Source organism: Scomber scombrus, chromosome 14, assembly GCF_963691925.1.
Source record: "Scomber scombrus chromosome 14, fScoSco1.1, whole genome shotgun sequence".
Lineage (NCBI taxonomy): Eukaryota > Metazoa > Chordata > Actinopteri > Scombriformes > Scombridae > Scomber > Scomber scombrus.
Genome location: NC_084983.1, coordinates 23,071,237 through 23,088,501, shown reverse-complemented (window position 1 = coordinate 23,088,501; position 17,265 = coordinate 23,071,237). Strand labels below are relative to the sequence as shown.

General features: G+C 39.2%; 1 protein-coding gene across 1 annotated transcript in view; it reads right to left on the bottom strand.

Annotated features, from left to right (window-relative positions):
* The window catches only part of LOC133993907 (glucocorticoid receptor-like), a 71,610-nt gene extending 59,263 nt beyond the window's left edge, over positions 1–12,347 (bottom strand). The window contains exons 1-2 of the mRNA XM_062433040.1: positions 11,840–12,347; positions 8,745–10,076 (exon numbers count right to left, since the gene is read on the bottom strand). Coding sequence (XP_062289024.1) covers positions 8,745–10,066 — 1,322 coding nt within the window. The 5' untranslated portion in view covers positions 10,067–10,076; positions 11,840–12,347. The remainder of the gene's footprint in view (positions 1–8,744; positions 10,077–11,839) is intronic.
* Between the last annotated feature and the right edge of the window lie 4,918 nt (positions 12,348–17,265).

Genomic DNA, 17,265 nt, shown 5'->3' with positions numbered 1-17,265 from the left:
TACTCAGAGGAACTTTAAAGCATAGTGCAGATGGCCATCAACTAATTCATTAGACATGGATGAGTTTAGAAAGAATCCTGCAGGGGTTTTCCAATAAGGATACTCCATTCTCAGTAGTCTACACCAAGAAATGCTAACTATAGCTTCGCAGACCATATGCATATCACATGATGTGCAATGAGGCAGTTGTGTGTGTGTGTGTATGTATGTGACCAGGGTTTCCCACAGAAAATGTGTTAGTTAAGGTGGTGGGAGCAGTGAGACCACAATCACTCAATAATGAACATAAAGCAGAATTTTCACCTTCTTGTTAAAAAATGTAGTATAAGCTTCATAAATGTAGAATTTATAGCAGAGCTGCTGTACTGGATTAAATTAGATTGCACAGGTTAGGCCAGTGAGTCTATTTTATATAGTTAACTTATTCTCTGAACTATATTTTACAGTAATTACAAGTTATATAGTATTATACAGTTAAGTAGTGATATTCAGCTTCAGTAGCATCACGTTTTTGTTGAATCTGCCTCACTCTCTCTCTTCAGGACTGCTGAATGAGAAAGCCTGAAACGTGTTGCTATAGTAACGTCAGTTACCTGTCTGAGGATTAACGTTGTTAATGATGACATCACATGGCGCTGTTTTCATTAGTTTTTCTGAGCAGGTTCTGCCTCAGATGATGTAGATTTATGTTTTAACCAGCGGTCTGTGTTTGTTTCCTTAAACTTAATATCACTGTTAGCGTGTCTGTGTTATGCTAGCGGGAGGTACAGCGAGAGCTACAGGTGTGTTCAGGGTCGAAGTCAGACAGTCGGACATAGCGGTTCCGGCCAGTCGTCCTGCAGTAAGCACCGCTGCAGACGTTGGTTGAACATTAATATACATCGCTGTAAATGTGTGCGGGAATATAAGTGTTGGATTTGCGGGAATCAATTAAATTGTGCGCAATACCTGCAATCCCGCGCTGAAATTCAGGCCCTGATCATATATATATATATATATATATATATATATATATATATATATATATATATATATATATATATATATATATTTATTGTTTTTTTATTTTTTATTTTTTTAAGACGTTAGTTAAGGCGGCAGGCCTGTGTTGCTAAGGCGGCCGCCTTAACTGTAAAGTGCTGTGGGAAACCCTGCAATGTGTATGTATGTGTGTGTGTGTGTGTGTGTGTGTGTGTGTGTGTGTGTGTGTGTGTGTGTGTGTGTGTGTGTGTGTGTGTTTGTGTGTGTGTGTGTGTGTGTGTGTGTGTGTGTGTGGGAGAGGGGAGGGTTTCATGCACAGTGTTTTGGTGTAATATTTATCAATTACATAAAGCAAATAAGTCTGTGGAAAGATGCAGAGTTTAAACCATTAATAAGCACACCAATATCCAATATCGAATTACTAATGCCAATATCCCATTCACAAAAATAATGCTGGCAAAACAGCAAGCTTGAGAGACGATTTTCTCACCTGGGACTGAAAGAGGAACAATGTAGTTCAAAATCAGTTTATGTTAAACCAATTTTAAATGTGGCTATTCAAATCAGCATGCATGATAACATATGTAGTACAACTGCCTGTTATTATGTGACCATAGTTCCACACTTAGGTCACTTTATAACAACAAAATAATAGTCAATCTGGTATGAGTCTGTTTTGACTTTTTTTCTTTGCAAGAATGATTTTTGATGAATTAAACATTGATGAATTTTTTAAAAATTGTAAAGTTGGATTTAAAAAAAACACAGAAACATTAAATACCTGTTCAGTGAAAAAACGTGCTCAATAACACAACAAACCACACGTTTAAAATTTAGCAGACTTGACTCAAAACGTTTCTGAAAACTTTTAAGGGATTCCCCCAGAGACCCGGGTTCATATTAGAACTGGGTTGTCAATTTATAAGAACCAGTGGGATTTTTACGGTAAGTTATTTTATCAGTATTTGAAAACAAATATGGTTTTGGTGCAATTTAAGGTCGCACATGCAGCATTGCCTCTCTTTTCTTTCTCCCCTCTGCTCTCTGTGTCGACGATTCACACAAGGGCGAGGCTGAGCTCCTCCTACACAAACACACACACACACACACACACAGCGGACAGTAAAGCAGAGAGGCCATGGAGGAGAGAAAGAAATCATGACATGTATTTTATTCCAGCTGATAACGACTATGATCGTTATTTTAGATGCAATAAAACCTTTCAGGGGTAAGAAGCCAATAAGAGTTAATTATTAAAATACAGTTTGTTTAAATAGCATAAAGTTGCAGAACAGCAATATTTTCAACTGTTGCACACATGAATCCCATCCAACGCCTGCATGTTTTATACAACCACAGAATGCTTGTTGGACTCAAATGTAAGGAGTATAATCTATTTTATTTAGATTTTAAATTTCCTGGCAGATATCTTATTGGGTTCATATGTTGTACATTAAAAATATAAATATATCCTTTCCATTTCTTTCTTTTTTTCCCTAAACAGTAAGACTAGCTTTGTCTTGCAAAGAGAGGTTAAAATGTCATGTGGCCTGTTAAATTAGGCCAGGGATATGTTCATGACACTCAACACCAGCGTAAACAAGGTGGCAGCCACCAAAACAGCCTTAAAAAAGAAACAGCTTGGCCTTGACCTCCTTTCACGTTCTGCACTACAGTGACCCCAACTTAAACCTACTTCAAAGACTCAGTACAGTAGGCTCCAAACGAGGGTGGGGTGGGGTAAGGGTGGGGTTGCGTTTTGGCTGATGATGCAAAAGAGATCTTTGAAAAATCATACTTAGAAGCCATCTAAGGAATCAATTACCCACAAAAATAACACAAAATAATACAAGGTGTCACACAACATTTCCATACACAGCAGCAACATGTAGCATGGAAATGTGTGTCCTACGTAAAGATGTAAGATCTTGATGCCTTAACTTTTACCTACCATGAGGTAATTAAAAATAACATGCAGTGAAATATAAAGAGCAGTTAAATGCAGCCTTGCACACAGCAAAAGCTATCAGTAAACCTGTTAAGCAGGAACTCAAACAAACAATGTGGATTGAGGTTGGCATAATCTTAGAGATTACAAATCCAGGAAACTGAGTCAACAGACATAAATCTGACCTAGTTTGGCCTCAGTTTGAGTTATCTACCTGTTGTGAAATGACTATCGAGGTCAAATATATTAAAACTGTAATTGTTTGATGCATAATATGATAAAGAAAGCTAAAGCAAACATTCATTTGGACGACAGCATTTCCCAATTTGATTCCACTAAAAGTCAATTTACAGTACTGTGAAATGATCACTCAGTCCTAGCGTGTAGGCTCACTAGTTACAAGGTATTATTTACATTTTCACAAATGCTCATGGAAGGGACAGATTATGATTTGATTCAATTCAGCTACTTGATGAGCCACAACTTGAAACAACACCCTCCCTCTTGACTCTCATTAACAAGATGATATCTCCACTAGTTCCCGCAAGTGAAAACATGTTTAAAAAACTATAATGCGTCAAGCCAGTCAGACAATCAAGCTTTAAGTGCAGCTAAGACACAACAATAATCATCATCATCATCCTATGCATCATAATCATTAATTCACTAATCCTCATTTATGGAGCACTCCCCACCAGTGCTGAAATCCATCACTACAACGCATGTTTACATTTCTGCTGCATAACTTCTCCCTTGTGGTGGCCCCTTGGATCAGTCTCCAAAGCTGTGAATATACCGTCCACTTCTGTGGTAAGGATCTGCATTATATTCTGTGGCTTCTATCCAGGAGGAAGGCCAGACGCATCTTGCACTGTGATTGGCCTCTAAAATCTGTATAGCTAAAAATCACAGTCAGGTTGATCCTCTTTATGTTTGTTTTTCATATGGTAAATATTCCACTTTGCAATACATATCTGTTACTATCTCCTGTCAGTGTTAGGTGAGGCTCTGAATGAAAAGGTGCCCATTGCTCTCAAAGGATCTCAAACATTTGAGTAAAAAAACTACAAAGTTGACATGTTCTGAAATGATTTTTCAAGGTCCACTTAAACATCATATCATTATCATGAAGCATCAGCAAACCCTGGTCCAGCAGAACGCAATGTCACAACTATTTCATGAAGCATGAGCAAAAATTATTCATTTGGCATTCAACACTAATTGTAAAACATTCAAAACTTCAAAAGAAAAGCATAATTTTCTTGTAAAAATAAAGAACGACACGTTTTACACATCCACAATCTGCAGTGTACTCCAAACATTACAGTGTGTGTGTGTGTGTGTGTCTGTATGTGTGTGTGTGTGTTTGCATAACATCTCTCTGTGTACAGCTTTTGCATGCCTCTGTAAAATATGGAGAGCTTTCAGGGGCCCATCACGGGTGAGTAGGTGAGAAGAAAAAAAGAGACTGGGTGACAGTCTAAGGAGAGAGAGGCAGCACCACCAGCACACAAGAGCAGATCTGTACACGTGGCCTCTCAGCCTCCTCTGCCTCCCCATGTGTACTCTCTCTCTCTCTCTCTCTCTCTCTCTCACACACACACACACATCATAACTGGACATGCAAATGAGTGAAAATCAGATCCTAACTTGCTCCATGTGTCAGCGAATAGGCTAAGTGATGTGTCACTTGTTCGAAAAACCACTCGCCCTGGCGCCCTTGCTCAAACTTCAACCTATTTTCATTGGTCAAAAATCAACGCTGATGTCCTTGACGTTTCCTTTTCCCCTCCAGTCAGCAGTCAACATGGATGAAGAGAAAATTATTTACGACATTGAGAAGCAGCACATCTTTTTTATGATTCACAGCACCATTTTCGTGCGGATGTCATTAAAAGGACGAGGTTGGGAAGGAAATCAGAGAGCTGTTGGGAATTACAAGTAATTAAACTGTCCTGGCTGGAAAAATCACTAGTTGCGCTAAAAAGAAATATGGCTTGTAGTATAATTTTTTTGCGCTCCATTCACTGGAGTTTGCTCAGTTGCTGTACATTAGGAAATGGCATGCAGCACAGCAGAGAAGAGTTTATATCTATATATTACTGTCAGCATGTCTCACATTTTAAATTTAGCAACAGAAAGATGAAAAAAGATTAACAGGCATACATATCCAGAGACCTATTTAGTGTGTAATCACACGTTATTTCCTGTATGTATAAAAAATATATGATGCACTACACAAACGTAATGCAATAAAGTACAAGTAAAACTGAATATCTACTTAATAAAAAGAGAATCTTGCTTTTTAAGGAGTTTTAAAAAATGTTTGAAGGACCTCGTTTGACCCCAGGCATGAAGCAACAACATTTGTCTATGTGATTATCAGTTACATAACAAGAGGCTTGAGCCAAGCAACGTGATTGGGCCAAATTGTTTTCAAACTGTGCTGAAAATTGCCATAGAACAGCTAGGTGGGCTCGATCATATACAGCAAACTACAGGGAGCCGTTTGCTATGTGAACTCATGTGACAACTAAGCAGCTGGTCTCAGTTTTCACCCCTACTTTGAGATGCAGTACACATAGTAAAACACGATCTACTACAACACTGCAAAGAACTGCTACCTTTGCCAATTTATAATGTACAATCTTCACCTTTTATGAAACTGTGTCAGAGAGGTGCGTTACATTTTTTATGTAGTTTTTTGCGTTGTGTTTAATTGTATTATATTGTAAGTACTTATCTGCACTACAACAATGTCCATAATGTCAAAGGTCAAATAAAAGTACACCTCTAAGTCTAAAAACTGATGGACACAGACAAAATTATTAACATGTAGAGATCAGCTGTTAAAATAATTAGCAACTTATACTGCCAAATATTCTCTTTTTCCAGCTTCTTCTGAGGACTGTTATTCTCTATGTCTAGGTTTTAAACCAAATGATTCATTGACTGAGAAAATAATCTGCAGATTAAATAAAAAACATCATTAGACAATTTGAGAAATTAGAATATTCAACCATTACCCAACTATGCTTGTTTGTTTGTTGGTGCATTGGTCCATTTGCATATTGCATTGTGTTTGTGCATTTGTTTTTTAGTAAGGCTTTTGCACAGCAGAGCATCAAAGCCCTGCATGAGATAGACACAGTAGGAAAACACACACCATGCTGATGCAACGGGCATCAAGATACCAGGAAGTAGCTGGGGTACAAAGGTTCTGTGGTAAAGGTACTTGGCACTTGTTGCTATATTTACTTGACCAGAAAAGCACACACCAAAAGCAGCATATTAAGCTGCTATTTTGAATTTCTACAATGTTTTGTCATTAGTGTTTGTGGTAGCAGTAACATCTACTATAGTTTATTGAATGTATATGTATGTATGTATGTATATCTTTATGTGAATGTGAAAGACTTGAAATGACAGTGATAACAGAAGATCAGGGTTTGCACATAAAGTATGATGCATGACAAAAGGACTTTTTCACAGCTTAAACTTGATAACAGCACAACAACCTGGGAGCATATCAGCCTGACAGCAGCGAGATAACAGTAACTGACACCCATACCATGTTAATCTTTGACTTGTTTACAAAGCAGACTGAGCCAAACACCTCAATGCCTATTGAAGAATGACAGTACTGACTCACACAATTACCCCGCGTTCAAACGCCAACTTGTGATCTAACCATTCAAGCCATGTTCACAAAGAATCTCGGAAAACAGTTAATACATTTCTCTCTTTCAATTTTGCATTCATGGCTGATTTGGCTATCAGCTGGCACTTCCATGCTGAAAGTGAGGAGTGCAGGGCAGACGCTTCTCATTCTCACTGCGCGGCACATACGCCACGTACTCACAGGAGTGATTTCCCTTACATTAAATATGACCATGTTGCATCCTTTGAAATGCACGTATCAGATTTTCTCAATGAATCACTTCCTGTGGGATGACACATTTATGCAACTCCATGTTATCTTTGTGTCTGCACTTTGTTGCAGAAGAATTTTGAAAAAGGCAGAGCATGGACAAATTATGAGAAATTACTATGTACAAGAACGATTTCACATTTTTTCCAAAATAATAACTAGTTTTCTGAGGTTATGCAATCACCAAAGCTGTTAATTTACATATTTAAAAAAGGCAGATGGTTATTAATCGTAAACTATCTCATTAGATTGGCATTTAACCTCTCAAAAGGCACAATTAAATATCCTCACTTCTTTTTTCAACACTCTTTCACCCTGTTCCCACCTTCTAACCTGGCAATAGTTCAACTCATCACCGTTTTGTCATATCTGCCTCCGCTGACAATAACCCTGCAAAATAAAGGAGCATTTATTACTTTTTTCCTTCCTACTCATTTCTCCTGGCATTCCTGAAATGTAATGCGATGTGGATGAATTAGAGGAATGTGTGCCCTGCTGTGTCTCCCTAGTCAAGGTGATAAGAGCCAGATGCCCTCCACCCCAGGGTGCTAGCACTTCCTTCAAAAAAAAAGAAAAGAAAGAAAAAAAGGAAAATGTCCCGGGCAAACACATAACAGCTGTGCTCTTTTTCTTTTTTTGGCTTATTAAAGTGATGTGTCTCTTGTTCTAGAATCACATACTGGAGGAGTCAGGCTTAAAAGCTGTGAAACGTACTGACTGCATTCATTTCCCAAATGCACACTCAAGGTGTCCTGTGGGGAACTGAAGTGCCCTGATACATCACTCTGGATTTGATTTAATTTCAGCAGCATCGACAGAGACAAAATCAGAGCTGCAGTGCAAAAATTAAAAGCAAAAACAAAAATGTTTGTGAGGAGAAAATAAAAATAATCCCCATATGTTTTAACCAAGTTATAACTAATATTGCAGGGTATTGCTGTTTTTTAAATCTTCATTCCTCACCTAAATGTTGTAAAAGAACAACATTATGCTGGCCCATTCATAGAGTTTATGGACTGTTAAAATGTACATTAACTGCAGTGAACAACAAATAAGGACTTTTAAAATGAGAAAGTAAACTTGAAAATGAAATTCCACAATAGCATAATAATTTTCCACGTGTATGTGTTATTTGAGTACAAATCACAATACAATTGCAATAATCCGATTTGTATTTTTGTTTTCACATGCTTATGTGGGTATTCTCTGATCATATTAAAATGAAAAAAGTTACACTCCACTGTGCAGTGGACGATGTTCAAATGTGACCATTAAAATGCTATATAAACAATTTAACCTGATTTTCAGTTTATACAAACAATTAAAACTTAACCAGCTTTACAGTGGACAATATTCAAATGCTATAAACAAAGGCCCCAGTCTATTGCATTTACATGAAAATAAATAACACCATGTATCGGTCTATTAATTAAGGTGGGTCTTCACTTATGATGTTAATAATTCTCTGTAGGCAGGACACCACCCTTCTACTCCAAACAATAATTAATAAAGTCCCCTATGGGCTACCATAAATTGCATTAAAAGTCACATCCAGTGGTCCTTAACGCCATACTGCTAACAACTACTGATCTGAATATCTGACAGAAGAACTGACACACTGTTTGATTTAGACAAGGCAGCAAAGATGATGACAGAGTCTAGATCAGCTCTGAGAAACCCATCACTGCTAAATACACAACAAATCATCTTAAACTCCTCTTTCCTCTTGAAATGTTTACATATTTAGGCATTTTAAAAGCACAGCAAATGCCCTCCAAGCACACAAAAAACTCAAGTATATCATGAATGAGAGCAAACACCAAATCCGCCACAGGGACAAAAAAATAAAGAGAGCAGTAAATAAAATAACTCTGTAAGACTTACCTGGAGAAGTTGACAGCAAAACTTGACAGGGCTGTGGCAGAGGGGAGCCCATCATCGCCCCTTTGTATCCCAGAAGCCTCTCCATACCTGTTCCCCCTGACCCAGCTATCCCCCACCGGGGTCAGGTTTGAGTACATGCCAAAAGGCTTCTGGTCTTGTAGGCCCACTGTGGAGGACGGGTTGGCTCTGTAGTGGTAGCCAGCTCCTGCGCCAACGGCCACAGGCGAGGACATGGGGCCTCCCCCGTGAAGAGAGCTCATGCTGCTCTGGAGACACTGTGACTGGCAGAAAGAAGTACTGTCTTGCTTCTCCTGTTTGAGCACACCAGGGGTGCAGATGTGAATGAAAGTGTCGGGATCCTTCTCCTCCTTGATCATAACGCTGGAGAGAAGTGATGGGGGCTGCTGATGTTGAGGGTGAAGCTGCTGTTGCTGGTGCTGTAGGAGGAGATGCTGCTGCTGCTGCTGCTGCTGCTGCTGCTGCTGCTGCTGCTGCTGCTGCTGCTGCTGCTGCTGCTGCTGCTGCTGCTGCTGCTGCTGCTGGTGATGATGATGGTGTACGGGGTGCTGCTTGTCTGTACCGTTCACATTGGTACAGTTTCCTTTGTTACCCAGGAGAGACTTAGTCTCTTTTAGCAAGCTGCTGACAGGACCGCCAACACTGCTGCTGTCATGCAGGATGTTATCCAAGTGTGCCACTTCTGAATCCAACTCAAAATCACTGATTTCTGGCAGCGAGTTAGGAAGGTCCAGGTCTTGCCAAATCTCGCTGTCGTCCATTAGATGACTACTATCCAAATCACACGGACCAGCACCTGCATGTCCGCTGTAAGTTCCTAAGTCCTTATCCAGAGGAAAATTCCCCTCCTGCTTGATGTGCTGGGGAAAAAGGTCGGGCAGAGGGAGGTTGCCCAGGATGGAGGTGTCAGATGTGTTGATAACAGAGGTGGACGTCCGGTCTAAATCAGAAATTTTCTGGTTCAACAATGGCAAGTTCCCCTCAATGTTGATTACACCAATATCCTGATGTTGTTGTGATGGTTTCTGCATTCTGATGAGTTTACCCTCCTTCATGTCTGACCCTTCAGACAGAACATGATGCCGAGGGGCCTCAAAGAGACCTCCAAGCTGCGCCTGGTCTTTCGTTCCACCCCGTCCATTTGGGGTAACTGTGGGCAGAGACACAGGGTTGGGCAGGTGCATTGCAGACTGGAGCAGTGAACCAGCTATGTCACCTGTATCTCTGCATATTCCGGCTGTTGTCTCCCCAAATGTCAGGCTGTCGTCTCGATTACCGTTGCGCTTCAGTCCACCCTGATCCATTTTTTTTATCCTGACAGGACAGTGAGGATGATTCACAGAAAGTGAGAGAGAAGAAAGGTTAGGCTATAGAAACAGATTTGATGCTGAAGAATAAGGTATGCTGTCTAGTCCAGAATCAACATATTAAAGTGAATATTGATCTTTCACGGTAATAGACATCTTGAAACATGTGTTTTAATATGTTGTGGCGCATTTTAAAAACTGACAGTGCAAGACTCCTGTCTACTACTGAGACTCTCTACCTACGCTGCTCTTTTAAATTTTTATTTTTATTTTTCAAGGAATGACAGCAGCTGTATCAAACAGGCCATCTCCTCCTCTCACACCCACACTGGAGCAGCATGGCAGAGGCACAAATGGCACAAACCACGATGACCTACATCAGTACAGAAAAAGAAAGAATACTTCAGCCATTACATAACAAACATGACTATAATGTTCATGTTTTTTTCTCTTTGAACTATGCCCTAGTCTCAACTCAAGAGAGTTAAGAAGTGAAAGACATGCCTGGGCATAACTTGTGTTTCACAGTCCCACATATACTCAAGCATGTGTAGAACAACATACATCTGTCGAAAGACATTAACCCACTGTGGACCTCTGGGCATTTGCAGCATTTAGCAACAGACTATCTCCATTTTGTTACAGGCTGCAAATGAACAATTCAGCTAAATCTAAAAATTAGATTAAGTAAAATAAAATAATTATCATGTGGCCGCAACCTCTGCAATAGTAACCTTCCTGCATGCAAGAGTCCTGCAGCGCACTACTGTATCTGTTGATCATTAACAACGATATTGCTATATCTGGAGGGGCAGAAATGCAAGCTGCAACTTGCGACACTTTTGCTGTTTCAAAGTCAGTGCCACTGGATACATTATACAAATTCACCTAACTTGCATTGCCCAGAGCGTTTTGAACTCAGTCTATTTGAAATGTCATAAAAAAATATTTCCTTAACATAACGCATGCATTTCATGGCGACGGGATAAATATCCGATCGGCTTTATGTTTTCAGCTTTAACTTCAAGCTGCGGACGGGACATGCAGCCTAGAATACATTAGTCCATAAATAAGATTTATGGTGCTATATGGACAGCGGGTTACAGCGCTTCCCTTGTGCCTCTACAGCTGCACTGTGCAGCTCAAAGTGCGATCCAATGACTTGAGTAGTAATGCTTTCTCTTCAAAAATGAGAAATAGTTTCACCTTTATCTCACTCCCTGGTGGAAAAGTTCAAATGATTTTTCTGATGTTCATAGGTTTGGATTTATCTCGCCCATGCAGACGGCTCTGTAATGTAATCAATACAGCAGCCATCTCAAACTGAGGTTGTTAATCTAATGTATTTCAGAGACGGGGGTGGAGGTCCCTGGTATACCAAAGCTGAGAAAGTTTAGGGTTTCCTGACTTGCTGTACTGTACTTTTCTTTTCTAAACAGCACAAACATTATAGCATTAGTGCAACCTGTTGGCTGTAGTGTGAAATTGCACTGATCACACGCCTACAGCCGTAGAGCCTGATAAGCAGCAGCCGCTCCGTGTAAGTTTGTGCAACATTTTCACTTTATTGCAAAAACAAAAAGAGAGATAGAGAAAAAGACGGTATCTGCCGGCGCTGGCAGCGACACGGTGCGGGGATGTCAGTGCGCCTACGACGCAGCAAAGGGGGACGCTCATTGTCGGCCTACCAGTTGTTTTTTCCACATTTCTCAATAATATCACTGCGACACAACGAGAGGACTAGTGGCTCCATGTCAAAGTAGCTCTTACCTGTAAGTTAGATGTGCTGCACCAGTTAGGTCATCTCCCGTCACACCGAGTTGGAAAAAATGAAATTACGCTACGTCCACACAGTCAAGCTCTCATATAAAAAGCCTTCCGTGCTGTAACGTTGAGTGGTGAAATGTCAGCCGGGTTTGTCGGTGTTTCTCTCCCCGTATGGCACGAAAACATCCTCCGCAATATCAACTATTTTGTAACTAAAGTCAACAACGTCGCTGACCTCGCTGGAGCTGGCAGGATCCACCACCGTTTCGCCGATCTATCGATATTAACTTTTTACGCTCGTCGCCGGTAGGGGGGAAATTGATCGATCCGTCACTTGCTGTAACGATATCGGGATAAAATCCGCAACCAATCGACAGATCTACAGCGCAGAACATTCACTTCTTGCGCCCTTAAAACCCGTGAGTACATTAAAGTTATATAATGCAACCGTGCTGCTCTGGCGCACTCAACTGCAAACTCAGGCAGGGTAGGGCGGACAGTTAGTTGAGCTGCGTCAAGCTGAATTGAACAGGAGCAGCACTTCCTCCTTGCCTCTCTCTCCCTCTCTGTCTTCTCTCTCTCTTTCTCTTTCTCTCTCTGAATAGCAGACACATGAAAAAAAATTACATTCAAAGCGCTTTTGAATCACATAAATGTTGGATGATGACCAGTTTGGCCAACGCACGCTGAGCAATTTCACATTTTAATTCATGTCTGTCTTCAAAGCGGGTTAATTTTGCTTTTATTTTCATGCAGAATAGCTCGGTTTCCTGTCACTCTTGGTCTCTCCGTGGTGGCTTCACATAGCTGTTAGTTTGACACTTGCCGGTGAACGCCCCTTTCCACACTGAAACTCTCTGCTGGGGAATCTGTCAAAACGTGTCTTGGTCGGCCACTGCTAACCTTCACACATGGTTGGATTGATAGTTAGTCAGTAGAACTGCACTAAACTATGCTGCAGCCTCTTCTTCCATCGAAATAAGCATTTTAATACAAATTCACCTTGGATTTTCAGTTCAAAAAGTCTCATTTGGGAGTTCTCTTGGGGTCAAATAAGGTTTTGAGCACAAAGTTTTCTCCATGCAAGAGCATGTTATCATGATTAAGCAAGGGGCATATTTCGCCCTCAGCTATGAAATTAACTATAGAATGACAATGAACTGAAATCAAAATCTCCTCACAATTGAATTGGTTTTGATCACGCACACTAAATAATAAGTAAATGTAAGAAAAATGAAATCTTGCATTGTATAATATTATTGCAGAGTTGTTGCTACAATAGGGAAAAAATACCCCAATAACAGTCACCTGCAGCAACTGAGAATCACACTGAGACAGGTATGCAAATCATTGCCGTAATAATTTGAATGGTATCAGCGACTGAATACCAAAGTGCAATCACATCTGAATGTTTAATGTTGAGATATGAATACCACTGCATTTACTGAACTGGATTATATGACTTTAAATACCATCTTTCTTAATTTTATGGTCTGAATTTCCCTTTGTGACCAATATAACCTGATAAACCTGAGGTTGAATTCCATTCATATCAGGCTCCTTTGCTTTTCCTTGGTGTCCCATATTGTCAGATCTGAATTTCATATCTTGAATATTTAGCATCTGAATTTGATTAAGCATATGTTAGAGGCCACAGTTTTCACTTAACTTTATAGACTTGAATCTTTAGATCTGAACTGAGCTAATTGATATAGAGCAACTTGAATGTAACTTTTGTATATTAGGCACATGAGATTTCTATTTGAATTTGAAAGCCAAGATAAATATTTACTGGAAAGAAAGTATTTGAAATTGCAAATAATTAATTTTTAAAATGTTGTATTCATTGTCTAATATGATTCAAATGATTAGGGGAATATTTTCTTCTACCGATATGAAGCATGCACTGTGGGTGATGCTGAAGAAAAGAGCAAGCCAGAGTAGATAGACAGTCAGTTAAAATATAGCACCTTATTTTTTATGCAAACTTTAGAAAGAACAACCTCCAAACAAAATTGCCTACAGCACTAGTGGGGAGTGAACTAGCGACTATGTGTTTTATTTCATGCTAATGTGTTAAGACCAATGCACTGTAAAGAAAAGTGGAATATTGAAAGGTTAGTTTGGCTCAGGTTTCATTACATAAGGCTATTCAACAACACTGAACTTAAATGTGCAAAAATATATGCTACATGTGCTGCTGTGGGAGAACTGCTGTTCACTATAGATATAATAATGTGGCCTGTCATACAGGGAAAGAGATCTTTGCAAATATGTATTCAAACAGGTGCATACAGGAGAATAAGTGATGAGTCAAAGTAAACAAAATCAGCTCCCTGAATAAATAAAATAATCCTAGAGAGCAAGCAATCAACCACCAATTAAAACCACACATGAAAAGGGACAGTTTAAGGAAAGAAACACCTCTAACACCCCATATCTTTAAAGAAATTGTAAGCATAATTGTGTATAATTGTGATAATATTTAACAAAAAAAAAAAAAACTAGAACATAATTAAAAACAAAAATATCAGAAAACAATAATAACCAGACAAGTAAAAGGGCTTTATTATACTACAATGTGCAGCATAAACAGAAAACTGACTATACAGAAATAACAAGAAATGCACTGGATCCCACACTACATCTGTACGAAACAAGATTTCTTAATACATAAATATATCACCAATCCAGTGAGCATGCATAATACAAATACATTTTATGTTTAAAAAAATGTTCTCAGGGTGAGACAAAACAAATGGCTAATACAAAAAGCTTGTAATAACCAGATTCCTATCAAATACTGACATAGTATACATAGATAGGCAGGCTGTTAACCTGAAGTAACTCAATCAAAAAAGTTGAATTAGAGATTTCAGCATAACATAGACTTCTGGATCTTCATTTAGGAAGAAGTTATGATTGACTGTCTCCTATATACTGTGTGGATATCTATATGAGATTCTGAAACCTATAATTGTTTGTATTTTTGCTTGATAAGTGGCTTAAAAATATAAAGCTGATTCTTTTATTTTCAGTCGATCAACTAACAATTTATCAATGACTTGTTTCAGGAATATGAAACACAAAGATAAATTAATTAAAAATATAAGAAGTCATGAGAAGCACAATATCATTCTTAATAGACTGGGTTGGTTCACTTATGATATTTTAGAGTTGTTCTAAAATAGTCTCAATCTTTTTAATGCATTTAATGGGCCTACTTAGTTAGTGCTACACAAACTAATGAGTGACCTCTCAGTGACTAGGACCACTATTATAAAATTCTGCTGGTCAGACAAGGTCTTTAGTGAGAAATTAATTTTTCTTCATGGCACCTCAGGCGGGCCAGTGCAAGGATTAATTTGAGTTATGTGCCCAGCAGAGTCACCTCAGGGTAAAGAAGGAGAGGGAGGAAAGAAAGTGGACGGTGCAGGCTGTGCAGACAGGCGCAGACGCTCATGCTGTTCCATCTGCAAGAAAAGAAACAAGGATGGGCAGACGCAAAGCAACAGCCAGAAGAAGACAGGAGGAAAAGGAAAATGGGCAGAGGGAGGGGAGGAGGGATGGGAGAAGGAGGGGGGCAGGTGTGGCCCTCCATGCAAGTCATTCGATTAGAAGGAGCAGAGTGTGTCCTGTGCATGCGGACGTCTCATTAAGAGCTAGCGTGGCTTGAGAGAGGCAGGAGCTCCCCAGGGCCTGAGAAAACCACACTGTTCTCAAAACATCACAGGGAACACTTTAATGCTGGGTAACAATGGGTGATCCTATTTACCAATAAAAACACTCTGGACATGTGGTGCTCCATGTGCATGTATGTGTAACTGGGAATTCATGGAGAAGTATGTTACTGTGGCTGAGTAATACACTTTGCTCCATATGCATAGTAGGTTACACTATACTGCATGTGCTGCTCTGGAGACAACTACATGTGAATATTTAGTGAATAATGTATACTCACATGTGCTGCTAGCTAACAGGCTGATGTCTTTGAAAGCCCACAGTTTAAATGAGCAACAAGTTTGGTTTTAAGATGTTCTTGACCTTTAAAAAGGATTCAACTCGCCTCATGAATCACTAGACTCAAGCAGAGATACATGTTGAACAACCAGACATAGAGAGAGAGAGAGAGAGAGAGAGAGAGAGAGAGAGAGAGAGAGAGAGAGAGAGAGAAACACAGTGTTTACTGTCCATTATAATATCTGACTAAATTACAGGTAAAAGGCATTTACAAATGGTCATTTCATTCCAATCACAAACATGGTTTCTCTTTTTTAAGCCAGTGTATTTATGAGGATGTTGCAACTTTTTGCTTTTGCCTCTGAGGTCTCTGCCACCAATCAAACACAATTTAGTTTGTATGTTAGAAAAAAGCAATGTGTTCCACTAAGAATGTCCCATTTTGTCTAGATAACTCTGAAATCTCGCTGTTAGCATGTTTTATTGCGAACTGTTTCATGTAAAGTGAAATTGATTCACATGCAAGGTCTTATCAGTAAATGTGTTTATGTTGTTTATAAAAATCATTAATTCCAATTCCAAGGATTTTGGTATATCTGAAAACAAGACATAAGGGTAGAGAGAGACATGCCCTTTGAGACAAATGTCTGATTTGTGATTTTCAGCTGTGTAAATAAAGTTGGATTGAACAACAAGCAACAAAGGTCCTCGGTTTACAGGAACCAGGGACGCTGCAGCTCATGGCTGGTGCTGTAGGCCACCAGTGCTCCCTGCCCTCAATGTAAACCAAAGGGTCACATTTCCAGATTCTTTGATTAAATGGTGTTAATGCCAATGAAGGTAAATTGAATAAAACAGTGCAGATGTCAGTCATGTTAGAGACTGAAATCAGATTTGTTATTAGTTCTCCCTCTGCCAAAATCTCTAACCTCACAGACTGAGCGCTTGCCAAACTTGTCCAATAAACAAGCTATTTGTGAGGCCACAGACCTTTTGTTCAAAAGCACTCATTTGTAAATGGACAGCAGGGACCAGCAGTCTTCTGAGTATTGAGGCTCAGACCACCTTTTCTCTACATAAAATGTCACTCACAAACAAAGTAAATAATAATAATAATTATTATTATTACTGGTATTATTTTGGCTCCTGTTGCTGTTGTATACTTAGTTATTACTATGCAAAAAGGCGGGCTGTTGTTTAATGTAGAATAATGTAATTTTCAGTGACTGCATCAATTTCTTTCAGTGACTAAATTCACTTTTCATTATTTGTGCACAAATAAAGGGTTTTTTGTTCAGTTGGTTGTCCTTTATTATTACCTACAGTGGTTGACTTTCTCAGCAGTTGTGCAATGTTTTTCCAAAATTAAGATTTAATTACCATTTAGTACTTTATTTAGTTGAGGTATTTAGTTTTGCTTTGTGGATAGCTATATAAATTCAGTTTTATATTGCGTTTTGTACACTGTC